Here is a 19,775-nt window from a genome sequence, read left to right as displayed (position 1 = left end):
CCCCTGGTTCTTTGCGTCGAAAAAATCTGATCGATAGCACTGAGAGACCAACTAATTAATTCCATTATTCCGGTTTTGGATGAGTTGCAGAGAGAGGCTCTTGTTAGTTTCACAAGACCTGACAAAGCAGCAGCTGGGAGAGAGATAAGACGGAAGGGAGGGAGAAACAGAGAGTGCGACTGACCTCGTCGAGAGAAGCAAGAAAAACACCAAGCTGTTTACCTATTACAGATTCAGTCTTCCCAGCCTGGTGCAGGTCTACTATTGTGTTTCTGGTGTCCTTTGACAGCTCTTTGGTGTTGGCCATAGTAGAGTTTGGAGTGTGACTGTCTGAGGTTGTGGACAGGTGTCTTTTATACTGATAACCAGTTCAAACAGGTGCCATTAATACAGGTAACGAGTGGAGGACAGAGGAGCCTCTTAAAGAAGAAGTTACAGGTCTGTGAGAGACACAAATCTGGCTTGTTGTAGGTGACCAAATATTTATTTTACAGAGGGATTTACCAATAAATTTATTAAAAAATCCTACAATGTGATTTTCTTGATTTTTTTTTTTTTCATTTTGTCTCTCATAGTTGACGTATATTTATGATGAAAATTACAGGCCTCTCTCATCTTTTTAAGTGGGACAACTTGCACATTTGGTGGCTGAATAAATACTTTTATGGCCCACTGTACATGCAGGAAAAATGTATGTCAATGCACAGTTTTCAAAAGTTGAAATCTTACAGTATTAATTTTAATTATAAGATGTTTTACATTTAGAAATTAAACAATCAGTTATTTTAGTTAGTTAAAGATGTTATTTACTGGTGATTTAAAGCAAATATTATTATTCATATTATTTAGCATTTCGTGGTTATTGTGTCTGTTTATTTGATTTATTAGGTATGTATGAGATGTTTAATGTGTAATAAGTTTAATTTTTAAACTATAATTATTCATATTTGTTAATGATTCAGACTTTGTGCATTTTGGATCAAACTGACATTTTAGTGTTAATCTGAATTTCCTAGTAATTTATATCTGATTTGTATCATCACTTACGTACATGGTTGTTATTGTTAGATTTAGATTAAGTCAAAATCAGATGTTCTGAAATTGTTTGTCCTTGTCCTGTGGGGCTTTAAAAAAAGTTGGATTGACTGAGAATGTATTTTATTAACAGGATTATTGATTATAAAGATATATAATTACAGGATTATTGATTATAAAGATATATAATTACAGGATTATTGATTATAAAGATATATAATTACAGGATTATTGATTATAAAGATATATAATTACAGGATTATTGATTATAAAGATATATAATTATAGGATTATTGATTATAAAGATATATAATTATAATAATACACACAAAAAGAAACCATGAATAATAATCCATTCCAACACTACATAAGTGTAATATGCCTATGTTTTCACCGTGCCAGGATGGCCGAGTGGTTTTAACGTATCCATAGCTACGGCCTTAATTTTATGACCATTAAAGATGACGTCACAATTGCTTCTTTTTACATCGTGACGTCATCTTCCACAACCAACAACCGTGAAGCTGGAGGAGAAGCTTGAAACATTTTATTTACACATTTATTTTAATCTATAATTAGTGCTAAATTATCCAGGTGTTCATATAGGGTAACAGATTGAATTTATGTCCATGTACCAGTTTAACACAAGTTCTTAAGGACGTTAAACTCAAAGCTGCTCTGGGTTTTATTGAACATTTTATTTCTTGACACATTTTATTTACAAATTGTGTTCATTATGAGTGCTAAATTCTCCAGATGTTCAAGGGTAACAGATTTTACTTGTTTTCATAAACCAGTATTCTACAAGTTCTTAAAAAAAATAAAGGATAAAGAATTTGCTGGTTTAAAAACACTGTCTTATAATTGAAGGAACATTTGTTATACTTTTTAATTACAGTACAGTACATTTAGTAGCATGTACTTTTTTACTTTTACTCAAGTAAGGGAGCAACTTCAATACTTTTACTTTTACCAGTTATTTTTATTCAAGTATCTATACTTTTACTTGAGTACTGAAGACTAGTATTTTTGTCACCCTTGCAAAAAACACAAATTAGACCATTATGTGAGGTACTCATGCAGTGCCCTATCCTTTCACAGACCTGATCCATAATAAATCTTGACATGATTACCTTGCATACAGTAAACATAAACTTAAAAAGGAAGAGATGAAATCTTGCAATTGTAACTTAATTTATTTTTACACAAAGGCACCTGCGTATAAAATGAATATTCTGCCAAAAAAAATTTTTAAATTAGATAACACAAATTCATTCAATTAAAAATAATAATAAAAAAATATAACTACATTTATGAACTCTGAAACTAAGAAAAGAACCAGCATTCAATGCTGTTTTGTTGCCGTGCATTACCTTTAATCTGATTGGTCGACTATGGTGTGATACATTTGATTGTTGTCTGGTCATTTCATTTTTTGTAGTTTTACAAAGTCTGTTGATCATTTTAACATAAAAAAATACTCAGTAACTGTTGGCAGAAAAGTAATAAATTACTTTTTTTAAAACGTACTGTAAGTACAAGTCAAAACACTGATTTAGAAATATACTGAAAAAAGTACAAGTCCCCATAAAAAGCATTTCAATTACAATAACGTGAGTACTTTGTAATCAGTTATTTTCACCTCTGATTAAGTATTACTAGCTTTTAAATGAAATATGTTGTTAGAATTTGGACTGCCACATCACTATTATGTATTTAAACCAATATATTCACATGTAAAGTCTTCCTTTCATTGATTATCATTCAGTGTTATTTAATCCCACATTTAAAAAAAAAACACCAGCTTTAAATAGAACTACTACAGTATAGTAGTGGGAGGAGCTTAAGTAGAGTTGTCAATTATGACCAAATTCGATTCAATGCAACTTTATTTATATAGCACAAAAAACAAGTAAATAATCTCAAAGCGCTGAGCAAAATAATTGGGTGGTAAGTGTAAAAATGTACCATAAAAGTTTTAGCTAACACATTTACATTATTTATATCACTTTTCTCATATTTAGCACATTTTCCATAAATAGAGGTAAAATAAAGCATAAAATCTAAATATATAAATCTAAATCTAAATGGTATATGTTATATCTAAATGTTAAATCTATATCTAAATTTTAAATCTAAATGTTATATGTTATATCTAAATGTTAAATCTAAGTCTAAATGTTAAATTTTATATATACATTTTAAATATGAATGTTAAATGTTAAATCTGAATGTTAAATGTTAAATCTAAATGTTTAAATCTAAATCTAAATGTGGAACTTAAATGTTTCGTTCATATGCTAATTGACCCCGCCCATTGTAACCTCAACCAATGCACAAGCAGAGACACACAAAACCGTCCCACCCACCTCTTCACCAATATAACATATACCATTTATATTTAGATTTATATATTTAGATTTAGTGCATTTTTTTACCTCTATATATGTGGTTAAATGTTGTGTTAAATGTAGGAAAATGTGCTAAATATGAGAAAAGTGAGATAAATAATGAAAATGTGTTAACTAAAACTTTTATACTACATTTTTACACTTGGTACCTCATACAAAATATAAAGTCCATAATAAAAAGAAGAAAGAACCCAACAAGATCCACATGAACAAGCATTTAGCGACAGTGGGAAGAAAAAACTCCCTCTTTTTTATAGGAAGAAATCTCCAGCGGAACCAGGTTCAGAGGTGGCAGCCATCCGCTTCTACTGGTTGGGGTTAGTGAACAGAGCGACAAACAGAATAGGATAAAAGGATAGTCCATCCAAGTGTTCCAGACTAGTTGAGCAGCGAACCATTGATCAGCCCAAAGTGTCCCAGATTAGTTGTGCCATGAGCCAAAGATCAGGAACCGTTATCTCCAGCATCAAGACACCTGAAACAGAAAAGAGAGCAGAGGGCGAGGAAAAGGCACAGACTGCAGGATTCTCTCAGAATTTAAGCCGATATTTTTAATTCAAAAGATACCAAGAAGTGATCTGAAATGAGTACGTGTTTGAAGGTTGGATGTATTTTTCTGTAATGTTTATTGGAGTCAATAAGTGTAATTTTGTATCTTTCTGTTGTCTTTTTGTGGATTTTTTGTTTTTTGTTGCCATTGTAATGTGATTCTGGAGTCATTTTTTGTATTTTTGTACAAATATTAAGTTTTGTTTATTTTGAGTGGAGCCTTTATGTATATTTTTGTGCATTTCTGTTGTCGTTTTGTGTACTTTTTGTATAAATGTTTAGTTTTTTGTTTTTATTTACTATATTTGTTATAAATACACACACGCACACACACAGACCTTTCTTGCATTATAGATAGCGAATGAAAAAGATAATAAAGTCTTTGCCTCTGGGTTGATTTGCCAGAATCCTCCTCTGCCGGGCTCGTCTTTCTGTCGAGGGACCTTCTTGAAACTCTTGTTGAGGGACAAGGTGTGACGAATAGAGTTTTGTAACAAAGACACAATAAAAGCAAAATTTATTATAAAACCATTGAGCAAATATGAGTAAGTGATGATAAATGAAGGGAGATGGATAGTCATAAATAATAAAAGTGGGTGTCACTTACCTGCCAGGTGGGCTCTGCGTGTCTGTAGTAGCAGAAGTTCTCTTTGATCCACTTATAGATGGTGGACAAAGTGACTTTGGGCTGTTCGCTGGCCTGCATGGCCATGTAGATGAGAGAGGAGTGGGAATGAGGTGGTTTGGCTTTGGGGTTGGTCTTGTAGTCCACCTCCACCAGAGGGATGGGCTGCATCTGGATGTGAGGGTACCTGGGTTGGGGTCAATTACATTTTTCAGTTATAATTACATTTTCAATTACCCATTGTCAATTAACAATTCAATTATGATTACAATGACCAACATTTTTTCAAATTACATTTCAATTACAATTTTTTGAAACCTCAACGTCAATTACAATTACATATTCAATTACTAAAGTTCATATACAATTAATCACTGACACTGTAATAAATAACCTAAATGAAGTTAACCTTCCTCTTGTGTTAGCTTTCTGTTAGCATCTCTTATGATAACTGGTCCTAAATCAGCTGTAAAATACACTAAAAACAAATATATATCATGTAATTTATTTCATATCTATTGGTTACCTTGTTAGGCTTCCTAATCAATGAAAATATAGGTTTTTTAATATTTTTGGTGTGTGTGTCTGAGCATTTTTGATATCAGTATAACACTCAGTTTCATTTTTGTTCAAATGATAAAATGTGAGAAAGCTTGAAATGAAACATGATTTAATAACTGTTAACTACATATGTGTAGAACTGAACTTAGAACTCTAACATGGATCCATGTGTTAAATTATAATTGACGTTTTGTGTACTTTTTGTATAAATGTTTAGTTTTTTGTTTTGATTTACTATTTTTGTTATGAATACACACACACACACACACACACAAACCTTTCTTACATTATAGATAGATAATAAAAAAGATAATAAAGTCTGTGTCCTCAGTCTGTCCTTCATTGTATCATTTTTCAGGGCGAGCTGTGTTGGTTTGATATTATTATCCTTAACTTTCAGTGAAAAAGTAAAAAAAAGAATTTTCAGTCCCAGGGAGCAAAATATGATGAAAACGAATATATAAACAAAGTTCACAAAAATGTATAGCAAAAGACAAATGAAAATACTGAACAAAATATGAATTAAAAATCAAAAAAAAAAATACAAATTTAAAACTAATTTCCACATAAAATACAATATATACATATTACAAAGATTCTTACGTGGTTTGTTATAGGACAGTCAGTGTTGTTGGTGGTGGATGGTCATAGGTAGATGTGAAGAAGCCCTCACTCAGACCAAAGCCTTGATCCAGGGCTTGGGGTACGGTCTCTGTCCCCACTGTGACCTCCACCAATGGCTGCACCTCTCCTACCTCTGACTGCTCAGAGAATAACAGGTCCATGTAGCCGCAGGACCAAGATCAAGCAGTGTCTCTGGAGACCTTGTGGTCCCTCTACTGACCGTAGGCGACAGGGTCTTCTGTTCAGGACTCATATCTTCATTAACAGAAGAAGTGCTTGCAGTGTCCTGATAGCCCTGAAAACGTTTCTTGCGTCTGAAAAGTCTGTTGACACACATGTCTGAGTGATCTGGGTTGATTTTCCAGAATCCTCCTCTGCCGGGCTCGTCTTTCTGTCGAGGGACCTTCTTGAACCTCTTGTTGAGGGACAAGGTGTGACGAATAGAGTTCTGTAACAAAGACACAATAAAAGCAAGATTTATTATAAAACCATTGATTAAATATGAGTAAGTGATGATAAATGAAGGGAGATGGATAGTCATAAATAATAAAAGTGGGTGTCACTTACCTGCCAGGTGGCTCTGCGTGTCTGTAGTAGCAGAGTTCTCTTTGATCCACTTATAGATGGTGGACAAAGTGACTTTGGGCTGTTCACTGGCCTGCATGGCCATGTAGATGAGAGAGGAGTGGGAATGAGGTGGTTTGGCTTTGGGGTTGGTCTTGTAGTCCACCTCCACCAGAGGGATGGGCTGCATCTGGATGTGAGGGTCCCTGGGATGGAGTCAATTACATTTTTCAGTTATAATTACATTTTCAATTACCCATTGTCAATTAACAATTCAATTATGATTACAATGACCAACATTTTTTCAAAGTACATTTCAATTACAATTTTTTTAAACCTCAAAGTCAATTACAATTACATATTCAATTACTAAAGTTCATATACAATTAATCACTGACACTGTAATAAATAACCTAAATTAAGTTAACCTTCCTCTTGTGTTAGCTTTCTGTTAGCATCTTTTATGATAACTGGTCCTAAATCAGCTGTAAAATACACTAAAAACAAATATATATCATGTAATTTATTTCATATCTATTGGTTACCTTGTTAGGCTTCCTAATCAATGAAAATATATGTTTTTTAATATTTTTGGTGTGTGTGTCTGAGCATTTTTTATATCAGTATAACACTCAGTTTCATTTTTGTTTCAAATGATAAAATGTGAGAAAGCTTGAAATGAAACATGATTTAATAACTGTTAACTACATATGTGTAGAACTGAACTTAGAACTCTAACATGGATCCATGTGTTAAATTATAATTGACAATTTTTATAGGATTTTTATGGCAATTACAATTACAAAGTCAAGTATCTAAACTCAATAAAAAATGACTTATGATTACGACATTAAAACTACAATTACAATTATAATTACGCCATAATTGTAATTAATCATCCATTAAGCAATTGCAACTATAAGTGACCCCAACCCTGGTACCTGGAGAACAGGGGACCAACGGTGGAGTCACTGCCGAGGTACTGAGGCATCCCGGTGGCTGCGGTGTGTCCCGCGGCGGGGCTGGACGGAGAGTCGGTGTCAAAGCTTTCATGGAAGAGCTGCTCCTGACATTGATCTTGTTGTTGCTGCTGCCTCTGTTGCTGTTGCTGCTGACATTGCCCTTCTTGTTGCTGCTGATACTGTTGTTGACATTGATGTTGTTGTTGCAGCTGATGCTGTAGTTGCTGCTGAATTTGCTGTTGACACTGCTCTTTTTGTTGTTGTCGCCGTTGTTGCTGCTGACGTTGCCCTTGTTGCTGTTGTTGTTGCTGCCGATGTCGTTGTTGTCCTTGGTGCTAGGAAAAAAAACAGAGAACAGCTGATGAGTCTTCTGATTCTACTGCAGGCTTGTTTCTAGGTGAGTCTCTATGATAGAATCCAACATGAACTAAAGTCATTCCCATTGTTAAAGGTCATCTTAGATGCTGATATGTGCATTTCAAACAATTTATGGAGAGCACAGACACAAAATGAAGTTATACTGATGCAAACCTCAATACTCTTAGACTGGGACATTAAACACATCTGAGATTAAACTTGTTCTCCGAGAGTGTGTCTGTGTCTGCACATCACATTAAGGTACACCTCATTTTTGTTTTAGAGCATTGATTGATTATCATTAGTATTGATTAAGGTATCGACAATATCCAAGCCATAAGTGAGGGATATTATTCCCGGCAGGTTATTCTCTTATATTGTGACAAAACTTTAATTTAATTCAGGGAACCCTTGTGAAATAATTTAATGAAAATTGCACAGTTTGAGAAAAACTGTGAGTTCTCCATGTGCAATTAAAAATGCCTTCCGTCATGTGATCTAAGCATGAAAAGACTAGAGTTTCTTTGAAATATTTGGAGAAGATGAGATATCAATTTCTTTTTTTCCAAGGGGATGAATTGGATGCTCTAAAGTTTAGTTTGACACGTGTTTTAGACTAAAACACATCTGAGATTAAACCTGTGTTCAGAGTGTGTCTGTGTCTGCACATCAGTTTAGATACACATTATTCTTGTTTTATAAGATTAAGATTAAAGATTAAGATTAAAGATTAAATTTAAGATTAAAGATTAAGATTAAGATTAAATCGGGGCTTTCGCCTTTAATTGGTCATGTAATGTTGTTACATACATGGAATTTGTCCTCTGCATTTAACCCATCCCTGAGGAGCAGTGGTAACTGGTGACTTGATTTCACATTTGTGGAAAAACTATTTTGAAATAAAATCAACATAAAATGAAGTGATGTTTTGAGTAATGATACTTACCGTTAGTATGTTAGTAATGTTTGTTATACAATCCCATCAGTAGGAGGGTGGAGGCAGACGTGGAGCTTTGGTTCGGGATTTCTTACTCTTTGTCCCCTAAAAACAGACACGTGACAATTCTAGTCAGCTGATAAAACACTTCCACAGTCATGATGTCATCACCTCTAAGGTTGATGGGTAAACATTTCTGCGCAGTAGACTTACGTAATTCACTTTGTTGCTCCAGCCTGGGTTATTGAGAGCGTGTATATGAGCTTCCACTTGGGCTTCAGCTTGGAAGATCTGCCTTTTGTCTTCAGCCAAAGACTTCCACTGTGGATGAACAATAACAAAGTGTCACACACACACACACACACACACACCAAAGACAAAAATGTGAAGATCACAGATCATTCATCGAGGAACAAACAAACTTACGCGTTCAGAAAGAACTCGATTGACTGCAGCACTGTTCTTAATGCCGAGCTCTTCCTGGACTGTCTTCCTCTCGCTTTTTAAGAACAGCATAAATGCGTTGGGAGGTTTCTTTACATACGTCCCCTTATCCTTCTCGTGTTTTCTTTTCCTGAAGGAACAAAATGCAAACAGTGAGCAGGGCAGGGAAACAGTAGCTGAGAGTAGTAGAGAGAGAGAGCAGGGAGACACTCTGATCTAGAGTTACTCAGGAAAAAAGACAATTAAAACAACTCAAGGACACTTACTTTGGAACTGGGACGGGTTCCAGGGCCTCTGGTGGCATGATAGCCAATAACTCATCCAACTCATCTCTACAAAGATAAAAACATAAACAGGCGGGATGAGAAATCATGTCACAAACATGTGGACCAACGTCTGTGATGGATCAGGTGTGTTTGTTTGCTTTGCTTACCGTTCTTCAAAAGAAGGAAAACACTCAGGTGGGAAGAATGGACTGCTGTAAAACTGGAGACACAAAAACATGAATATTAGACACCAGTTGCATTTTTCAATTACAATTACATCCTCAATAATAAATGTTCAAGTACAGCTATATTATGATTACGATGACCTGCATTTTTCCAATTACAATTCAAATTAGAAATATAATTTTCTCTCTGAAAGTCAATTACAATTACGTTGTCAATTTCTCATAAACCTCATAAAACGTGACCTTCCTCTTATGTTAGCTTTCTGTTAGTACCATGATAACGGGTCAGTTGTCTCCCACATCTTAAATCAGCTATAAAATACACTAAAAATTATTATCTATCATCCAATTTGTTTTTCATCTCTTGGTTACTTTGTTAGAATTCCTAATTAATGAAACAAAATGATATTCATGTTCTTGGTGTGGGCGTCTGAGCCTCTTTTCTGCCAGTATACCCCTTAATTTATATTTTTTCCTTCAAATATTAAAATTGTCTGAACAGTAAAAAAAAGGCCATATTTTTCCATTTTTATGCTTTACTATATACAGCCATATCTCTGAAAGTGGGTGTTCTTCCACATTTTATTTATTTATTTATTTTATTTTTTACACCTTACTGGATTCTAACTCCAGTTTAAGTGAGTTCATCAAACTTGAACTAGGTGTTAGGTTCTTATGATAGCCTTAAATCAGGAAAAAATTTCCAGATTTTTACATTTTTGTGGCTTGCTACTGACCGTTTTTCGAGAATTTCCATTCCAATTACTATTAATTACAAAGTCAATTATCTGAACTCAGTTACAACTTTATTATGATTACAACTACAGTTTTTTTTCCCCCCAAATACAAATACAATTACAATTTTAATTATTTCATAATTGTAGATAATTATCAATTATGTGATTACAATTATATTTTACCCCAGCCATGGTATCAACCATACACCAAAAAACTACTGCTAGTGTCTGTCAAAGAAAACAAACTGAGTGATATTCCAATGCCACATAAGAACTGGATAAAAAGACCTAAATAAATCTATTAAAAACTGTGCTTCTAACAACAACAGAGTCATATAGAAGCACGAGGAAGGGCCTGTCTGTTCTTAATGGATGAACAAATGTATGCTGTGATGTTGCCCACATTGGCACCATGTGTTTCAGTGATTCTTACTTTGAGGTCTGTTAATGGTGGAGGAGGACATCTACAAACATGAGTAGATGATGTCACAGGGTAAGTCGCCCAGTGCACCAGTCCTGCAACCTCTGGATAGACCTGCACAATATCGGTGATCTCAGGTAGGAGATGCTTCAACTCCTCCTCCTCCTCCTCCTCCTTCACCAAAGGTTCCATCACCATGGATAATGGTTTCCTGTGATACAAAGAAATAAACAAGAATAAATAAGATACACACACACACACACACACACACACACACACACACACACACAATACACAAAATAACTCCCAAAACACAAATCAACAATAAAATGCCCAAAAAAAAAAATCAAAAATGACTTAAAGACACAACAACTACTTAAATGAACAAAATGACTCTGAAAACAACAAAAACATTATAGAATAGCTACAAAGACACACAAACTGTCAACAAAGTGACACAAAATGACAGGAAAATACAAAAAACAACAATAAAGATACAGAAAGTGACCCCAAAAACGCACAAATCAACAACAATACATACAATACATGACAAAAATGCAGAAAAAGACAGAACATTACACAATATTACAATAAGAACCCCCCAAAAAATAACAAAAACACACAATGACTCCAAAACCACACAAAATTACCCATATCTTGCGAAATTATTTGAATTCCAATTTTATGCAAATGAAATAATAGTTAGAGGTCGCACAAAACACTTGAAAATTGCTCTTCTATAACATACATAGCCAAAAAATTTAAATAAAAATACAACGGTTACAAAAAAGTGTTAGAACATCATTAAAAATAAGTCATTTTTGTGTAAATAGTGGTGTCCCACACTGCTATCAGCTGTATATCATGTGAATTAGTAGTTATATCTGTAATTATGTTGCTATTATTATCATACGTTGTGATAAATGACCTCCACATGTACTATGCTGCCGCCTGGTGGAATATAGTAGGAACTACTTTCCGGTCAAATAAAGCCTAATAAAACTTCTACTTACCTCATTTTGAGAGCAGGGGTTGTTAATATGTGAATTCCTTGTTGATAATGTCGAGAAAGGGTCGCTGACGATTCCTGACAGAGTTTTCCTTGCAGACTGCACAGCGCACTGCAGATACAACTGCTGGAAAACAGTTTGTTTTCTTTCTAACCGCTTATATAGGGTGAGAGATGGAAAACGTGAATTTAAATAATGCTCTTTTTTTTTTTAAAGTAACGTATTTGTTTTTGTCTCGTGTGGATGACGTAGTGGTTCCCAACCTTTATTGGGTTGTATCCCCATTCTGATATCACACATTTCTGGTGACCCCAGAGCAGGGCCAGCTTTAGGCCATGCATGAATAAAAATAAAATACAATTAAAAAAAAAAAAAAAAAAAATGAATAAAAATAGGTCGTTTTTTTTTTTTCTTAAGTCAATACACAGTGTGTACACATTATTATTTATTTTAAATATCAAGACAAAACAATGCAATCATGCAAAACAACACATCATCGGGAAATATATATATATATATATATATATATATATATATATATATATATATATATATGTTGGATTATGTGTTCTCATCTCATGTTATGTTTTAGCTTCTCCTTTTTCTTTTTCTTTTTGATTGTGAGTTGAGGATAATCTGTTTATTACAATGTTGATGAGTGGTCTATTTTCTTTTTACGCGCACGTATAATGTGTGATGCAATGTATGCTGCGCGCGGAGTGATTTGCTCTCTCTCTCCCCTGACCGTGATGATGGTGAACTGTGTGCCACGGAGTGTGCTTCTGATAAACGGGATTGTAAAGACGGAGAAACTGGAAATAAACACCAATGGGCAACTTCAACAAGTTTATTGATTTCTAGACATGAATGAAGAGAACATTTGGTTTATAAACATGGAAGCAGAGAGCACAACAGGTTATGGGCCCAGGAGAAGTGCTGGAGCATGGCAGAGACTGGTTTTCGATGGCGACGAAGAAAAGTACGAACTATGGGAGGTAAAATTTTTAGGCCACATGAGAATGCTCGGCCTAAAGGAAACAATGCTATCCACCGACGACGGTGTCGACCGAGAGAAGAATGAAGAATGCTACGCAGAGCTAATTCAGTTTCTCGACGACAAGAGCCTGTCGTTAGTGATGAGGGAGGCAACCGACGACGGAAGAAAAGCATTAAAAATCCTAAGAAACCACTACGCCAGCCAAGGTAAGCCGAGAATCATTGCCCTCTATACAGAGCTAACTTCTCTGAAGAAAGAACCAGAAGAAAGCATTACGGACTATATTATCCGAGCCGAAAGAGCGATGACGTCACTCAGAAATGCTAAGGAAACGCTGAGTGATGGGCTGATTATAGCTATGATCTTAAAGGGACTGCCAGAATCATACAAACCCTTCGCCATCCACACCACGCAGAGCAGCGAAGAATTGACGTTTACACAATTCAAGAGCCGACTACGAAGTTACGAGGAGACAGAAAAGTTTGATCCTAAGACGAAATTGGACAACGTGATGAAAGTAGAAGCCTCGACTGTGACGTGCTATGGCTGTGGTAACCGCGGACACATGGCCAGAGATTGCCGCCAGAAATCAACATCGAAGTGGTGTAACTACCATCGGAGTTCAACGCACAGCGACGAGACGTGCAGGAGAAAAGGCAACAGACAAAGAGATGACGCCAAACAGACAGCTGAAAAGCAAGAGGATGATGAGAAAACATTTGTTTTCAAAGTTAGCCAACGTTTACTCCCCGAAAGTATTAAAGGAAGAGGACTAATGGTGGACTGTGGAGCAACATCCCACATCATTACAGAGAAAGCAAAATTCACGCGGTTCGACGAATCTTTCGACCCTGCATCGCACTACATGGAGTTGGCAGATGGAACAAGAATGAACAACGTAGCTTTAAAGCGCGGAGATGCAGAGGTGTTCTTACAAGACAGGGAAGGAAAAACGGTCAAGACCATTTTGAGGAGGGCTCTCTTCATACCGTCATACCCGCAGAGCATCATCTCCGTTCAAGCTGCCACTGCAGATGGAGCCAGAGTGATCTTCCAAAAGGACCGAAACGAACTCATAAATGAAGATGGGACTGCATTTCCAATCAAAGAACACGAGAGACTATTCTACTTGAAAACGGTAAATGAACCTGATCAATGTGATTGTGAATATGCAAATGATATGTGTGCTAGAGACAAAGTAAACTTAGCATGTGATGTTAAGACATGGCATGAAATCATGGGGCACTGCAACTTTGATGATCTGTTGAAATTACCTAAACTAGTCGAGGGTATGCAGATAAATGATAAAACTAAAGTAAACTGTAACATATGCACAAAAGGAAAGTTCATAAACTATAGGAGTAGAAAGGCTGATGCAAAAGCAAATGCTCCTCTTGAACTGGTGCATACTGACTTGGCGGGTCCCATTGAACCAACTACTTCAGAAGGATATAGATATGTCATATCATTCACAGATGATTATTCGGGTGCCATATCTGTTTACTTTCTCAAAAATAAGAGTGATGCAACATTAGCCACCGAAAAGTTTTTTGCAGACAGTGCACCCTATGGCACTGTGAAGTGCATACGATCGGATAATGGCACAGAATACACGAGTAATGCGTTCCAGTCCCTCTTGAGAAGTAAAGGGGTTAGACATGAGACATCGTGTCCTTACTCTCCGCATCAAAATGGCACAGCTGAGAGGCAGTGGAGGACTATTTTTGAGATGGCAAGATGCCTACTGCTAGAGAAAGAGTTACCGAAGGCGTTATGGCCATATGCTGTTCAAACTGCTGCCCACATCAGAAATCGTTGCTATAATGACAGAACACAAAACACACCTTACTTCATGATCACCGGAAAGAGGCCAGACCTCTCAAAAATGTGGATATTTGGCTCAGACTGCTACGCATACAAGCATGACCAGAAGAAATTAGATCCTAGGTGTGATAAAGGAGTCTGTGTGGGGTACAGTAAAAATAGCCCTGCATATTTGGTTTATAACCGTCAGACAAGAAAAGTGACCAAGCACAGATTGGTAAAATTCACTAGGAAAGATCGTAGTGAACAAACAACACAAACAGGCGAGGATGATATAGAAATAGTTGACGGTGGAGACAGAAATGCTGGTGGGGTGAAGGTTGACAGGTCACATGGTGAAGACATCACAGATGAACATACACTAAATGATAATGAGATCAAAGATGATCATGAGGTGATGAGGGAAGAAATATCTGATGAGAATGAAAACAAAACAGATGTAGAACTTATTCCTAACCAAAAGCAACGGTTATCACAGAGAGAGAAGAGACCTCCAAAATATTTAGAGGATTACATATCAGATCTAAATATGAGTGATATAACAAATGTGAACATTGATTATTGTTACAGGGCAGTATGTGGTGTTCCCCAGACGTATAGAGAGGCTTTGATGTCACCAGATGCATCTGGGTGGAAGCGTGCAATGCAGGAGGAAATGGATTCACTCAAAGAAAATGACACTTTCGAATTGACTACATCACCTGAGGGTAGGAAGATTGTTGGAGGAAAATGGGTCTACACCGTTAAAGAAAATGGTGGGACGGGAAAACTCCTAAAAGCAAGATATGTGGCAAAAGGCTATAGCCAGACTGAAGGTATAGACTATCATGAGACTTTTGCACCCACAGCAGATCTGACATCAGTGAGGGCGTTAATGCAGATAGCTGTGCAGAATGAACTCATAGTTCACCAAATGGATGTCAAGACGGCATACTTACATGCACCGATAGATGAAGACATTTACTTAGAGCAACCTGAGGGTTTCGAATCAACATCTGTGACAGGGGAAAAGTTGGTGTATAAACTGAAGAAATCCCTGTACGGCTTGAAACAATCCGGTCGGAACTGGTACAAACTACTAACTGATCACCTTGAACAAAATGATTTTGAGAGAAATCTGTCAGACCACTGTGTATATAGGAGGCAAGTCGGAAAAGACATTACTATAGTCATCATTTGGGTAGATGACCTGATCATTGCATCAAGCAGTAACGAAGAACTTAACAGATTTAAGGACAGCATGAAACATGAATTCAATATGAAAGATCTGGGAAGGATTTCACATTTCTTGGGTATTGAATTTGAGCAAACAAATGGGAAAATCAAAATGAGCCAAAAAGGATATGTAACGAAAATGCTTGAACGCTATGGAATGTCAGACTGCAAGCCTAGGACTACTCCATGCGAATTAAAGGTAGAGAGTAGTGAGAATGATCAAGACAGCAGCAGGGAAGTTCCAAATCCCAGAGAATATCGAGAGATAGTGGGTAGTCTTATCTACGCCATGACTTGTACCAGGCCAGATATTAGTTGGATAGTAAGCAAACTATCACAAACCCTTTCAAGCCCAAAAGCACAAGACTTTGTGGCTGCCAAACACGTACTAAGGTATCTAAAGGGCACAAGCGATTATGAGTTGTGTTTTCAGAAAACAACTGGAGATCTGAGTCTACTAGCATTCAGTGACTCTGATTGGGCATCATCACCCAACGACAGACGTAGTACTTCAGGGTATTGCTTTAGCCTGACAGAACAAGGTCCGGTAATCTCCTGGAAGTCAAAGAAGCAACCAGTCGTTGCATTGTCCACATGTGAGGCCGAATATATAGGCCTAGCAAATACCACCCAAGAAAGCATGTATCTGAGTCAGTTGCTGAGTGGTATGGATAACAAGATTTACACTTGCACTAAAATGTGTGGTGACAATCAGGGAGCGATTGCACTAACAAGGAATCCTGTTAACAGAAAGCGGTCAAAACATATTGACGTTAAGTACCATTTCATTCGGGATGCAGTGAATGAAAAGAAAATAAATATTGAATATTGTTCATCAGAAGAGATGGTTGCTGACATATTTACAAAACCTGTGTCAAAAGTAAGAATGTTGAAGTTCAAATGTTTTCTGTTTGGAAATGAATAGAGATGTAAGATGCCACTGACAGGTGATTTCATATGATGAGAACAAGTGGGGATGTTGGATTATGTGTTCTCATCTCATGTTATGTTTTAGCTTCTCCTTTTTCTTTTTCTTTTTGATTGTGAGTTGAGGATAATCTGTTTATTACAATGTTGATGAGTGGTCTATTTTCTTTTTACGCGCACGTATAATGTGTGATGCAATGTATGCTGCGCGCGGAGTGATTTGCTCTCTCTCTCCCCTGACCGTGATGATGGTGAACTGTGTGCCACGGAGTGTGCTTCTGATAAACGGGATTGTAAAGACGGAGAAACTGGAAATAAACACCAATGGGCAACTTCAACAAGTTTATTGATTTCTAGACATGAATGAAGAGAACATTTGGTTTATAAACATGGAAGCAGAGAGCGCAACAATATATAACCTATTTTGAAATGTAGAATAATGCACTATAATACAATATAATACTTACAGATATAGTGCAAATGTCTCGAGGGAACAATAAAAAAAATGGTGCAAAATCCATAATCTGCAAAACACTACAATCAAAAGTTAAAATAAAATCTAAAAGTTTCAGTAGAAGGAACTTTCTACGTTCCTGTTTGGTTTTACTATTCAGCAACACATATCTTAAAATAAAAAAAACACAATGTGCAAACGACATGATAGAATGATATAGAATAGAACAAGAATTAAAGTAAAATAAAAAAATAATATGGGCAGAAGATTAGCAGGTACAGTTATAGATTTGTTCCATTTATTCATAACATCAGCATTAAAACTACCTACAAAAAGTTTACAAGTAGAGGCTTGATTTGGCTCGATATTATATGGATTATGTCTGCAAAAAGTGCCCACATGTACACAAAATCATAACCAAACACTCGCCTATGGAGCATTTGTGGGAAAAAGTGAATTTCAGGTTTTGTACAGTCACCATGCAATAACCAAACACAGAATACAGCAAGTCCTACAATATACACAATGATTAAATTGGGCCAAAAACACGGAAAGAATCAATACCTGATGTGAACCATTTACACCGTTTGCACATCCACAAGCATGATCCTGTAAAAAAATGAAATAAAACATCTTCTAATTTGCCTTCATGTTTTTTTTTGATAATAATTTAAAAAAACATTCATTTTGATCTTGGTCTGATTATTTCTTGAGAAAGAATTGTGATTTTACAATTTTTTCTATAATTAATTTCACATTTCCATGAGTTTTAAAATGTACTCCTGAATCTGAAATAAAAGATGATGATGATGATGATGAATAACTAAAATCACATTAATAATCTAATTTTCAATCAAACATAAATCACACCTGCTGTCTAAAAGATAAATACATACTACATATTATGCACTTCTCTCAGAGAAAACCTGCATAAAGGATAAAGGAAGTAAATAAATATAAATATTATGGATGCACCGAAATGTAAATTATTAGATCCTTTAAAAAAGTTTACACTGTAATGACAATTTTTGGCTACTTTCTTTTTGGAGGTCAGATGATGAACAATTAAGCCTAGAATGTAAAACATGTATAAAACATCCCTTTAATTCACCCCAAAGAAGATTTATTTAGGTTGAGGTCAAGATTCTATAAAGAGGAAAGAGCCGACTCCAAACACAAAGTTGGGGATGTAAAATTGTCCAAATTGTTTAATGCTCAAGCGTAAAAGAACTCAGCGGCAGAGCAAAACAAAAAAGCTGTTATATGTGTAAGTGGTCTGTATGCCTACGTAATAGAATTTGTGTTTCCTACCATGGAAGTGTTTGGAACACCTGCAGATTAATCGATTGAATGCATGCATTCAATTGATTAATCTGAGTGAATCAATACTTTAGGTCTTTTTCAACTTTATTCAATCACAATTCATGATGAAAGTGAGATTCAAATAAAAATGATAATACAGTCATTTGCATTTCTTGGGTTTTTATTTACATCTAATAACAAATGGGAGTTTATTCTGAATTTTAAAACAACCTTAATGAACACTTTTTACAATATAAATGATTACAAAGGTTGCACATGCTGACGTCACTTGTGTAGAAGCTAAATGCTTGTATGACTTAATGAAATGACTGAATATTTACTTCAGTTTTAGGCCTGTACATTATTATTTATTGTATACATGAATGTGTCAAATTACATGGAAAACCAAATATGAATGAATAAATGAATAAACGTGATAAAATAAAAAAGTTTAAATTTTAATACAAATAAACAAATACAAATGTTAATGTGCCAATCCACTCCATCAGCAATCAAACAGACCTTTCTGGACAGTGCGGACTTCCTCCACATGCTATTCAAATTCCATGCCCACCTGACGGACAACACTGCTGTTGTTCTGGCCCATCTCAGCAGCCAGGAAAGGGCATTTGGAAGCAAGTGCCTGCCCTGATGGTGGCATTGGATGACCAGAAGGCAGCTCAGAGATTGCCTCCTCCATAGGTGCTACAGGTGTGCAAAGTAAAATGTTATGATGACAACTTAAGGGATATTTTTTTCTGCCCATGACATAGAACAAAATGCTATTTCTTCACACTCACCTTTATTGACAGACGCATTCTCTGGAACCTTGTAAGAAGAGGAGGAGCAGAGGGCCCGTGCCATCGTAGGGGCCATGGGTTTTGCAGCCAGTTCCATCATGATTGGGCATCGCTGGGCATACCCGACCAGAACTTTTCTGGACTGCTGGAAGAAGGCCTGGGGTGCACGAGCCAAATATGGACAGCGACGCATAATCACATCCATCATTTACAAGTTGATTGTCCAGATACCTGCCTCGAAGAAAACAAAAACAGAGATGAGACATGTCACCAAACTGTGTCATGTGAACAGGTCTGATAAACCCAAAAATGTATTGCTAGAAATTACTTAATAATTTAATTACTTAGTAATTTGATATATAAAGACTAAAATAACTATCATTTATGATTTTAACCTGAAATTTGTGATTAAAAAAATAGCAATCAGAGTGAAAAAAGTGAGAAAGTCACCAGGCTGCAAAATAGGGTTTGCAAATGTACAAGCATGTAAATGCTGAGTTAACATCAGGAATAAGTTTGAATTTGAAATGTAAAATGTAAACATTTAAACAAATGTAAATGTAGACTA

General features: G+C 35.9%; 2 protein-coding genes across 3 annotated transcripts; both read right to left on the bottom strand.

The window, feature by feature from the left end:
* Nucleotides 1-4,381: 4,381 nt before the first annotated feature.
* On the bottom strand, nt 4,382-7,521 carry LOC114458411 (forkhead box protein J1-B-like; the record flags this gene model as incomplete). The annotated part of the gene is made up of 3 exons (XM_028440777.1): nt 7,311-7,521; nt 4,603-4,807; nt 4,382-4,483 (listed from the first exon to the last, which is right to left on the bottom strand). Coding segments are annotated over exons 1-3 (357 nt in total), but the record flags the coding sequence as incomplete, so codon positions are not given.
* Nucleotides 7,522-7,633: 112 nt separating this feature from the next.
* Nucleotides 7,634-19,516, bottom strand: LOC114458409 (transcription factor 7-like). 2 transcript variants are annotated; one of them, XM_028440775.1, is made up of 10 exons: nt 19,208-19,516; nt 18,982-19,112; nt 11,692-11,811; nt 10,691-10,889; nt 9,503-9,555; nt 9,336-9,401; nt 9,052-9,199; nt 8,839-8,946; nt 8,635-8,730; nt 7,634-7,666 (listed from the first exon to the last, which is right to left on the bottom strand). In XM_028440775.1, exons 1-9 carry the CDS (start codon nt 19,223-19,225, stop codon nt 8,671-8,673), a joined length of 903 nt encoding a protein of 300 aa, XP_028296576.1. In that variant the 5' UTR covers nt 19,226-19,516; the 3' UTR covers nt 7,634-7,666; nt 8,635-8,670. The 2 variants fall into 2 exon arrangements, with proteins under 2 accessions (XP_028296576.1, XP_028296577.1); XM_028440776.1 differs by lacking the exons at nt 18,982-19,112; nt 19,208-19,516 and adding an exon at nt 11,952-11,996 and having other exon boundaries at nt 11,692-11,844.
* Between the last annotated feature and the right edge of the window lie 259 nt (nt 19,517-19,775).

Source organism: Gouania willdenowi, unplaced genomic scaffold, assembly GCF_900634775.1.
Source record: "Gouania willdenowi unplaced genomic scaffold, fGouWil2.1 scaffold_115_arrow_ctg1, whole genome shotgun sequence".
Lineage (NCBI taxonomy): Eukaryota > Metazoa > Chordata > Actinopteri > Blenniiformes > Gobiesocidae > Gouania > Gouania willdenowi.
This window is presented reverse-complemented; position numbering and strand designations above follow the sequence as displayed.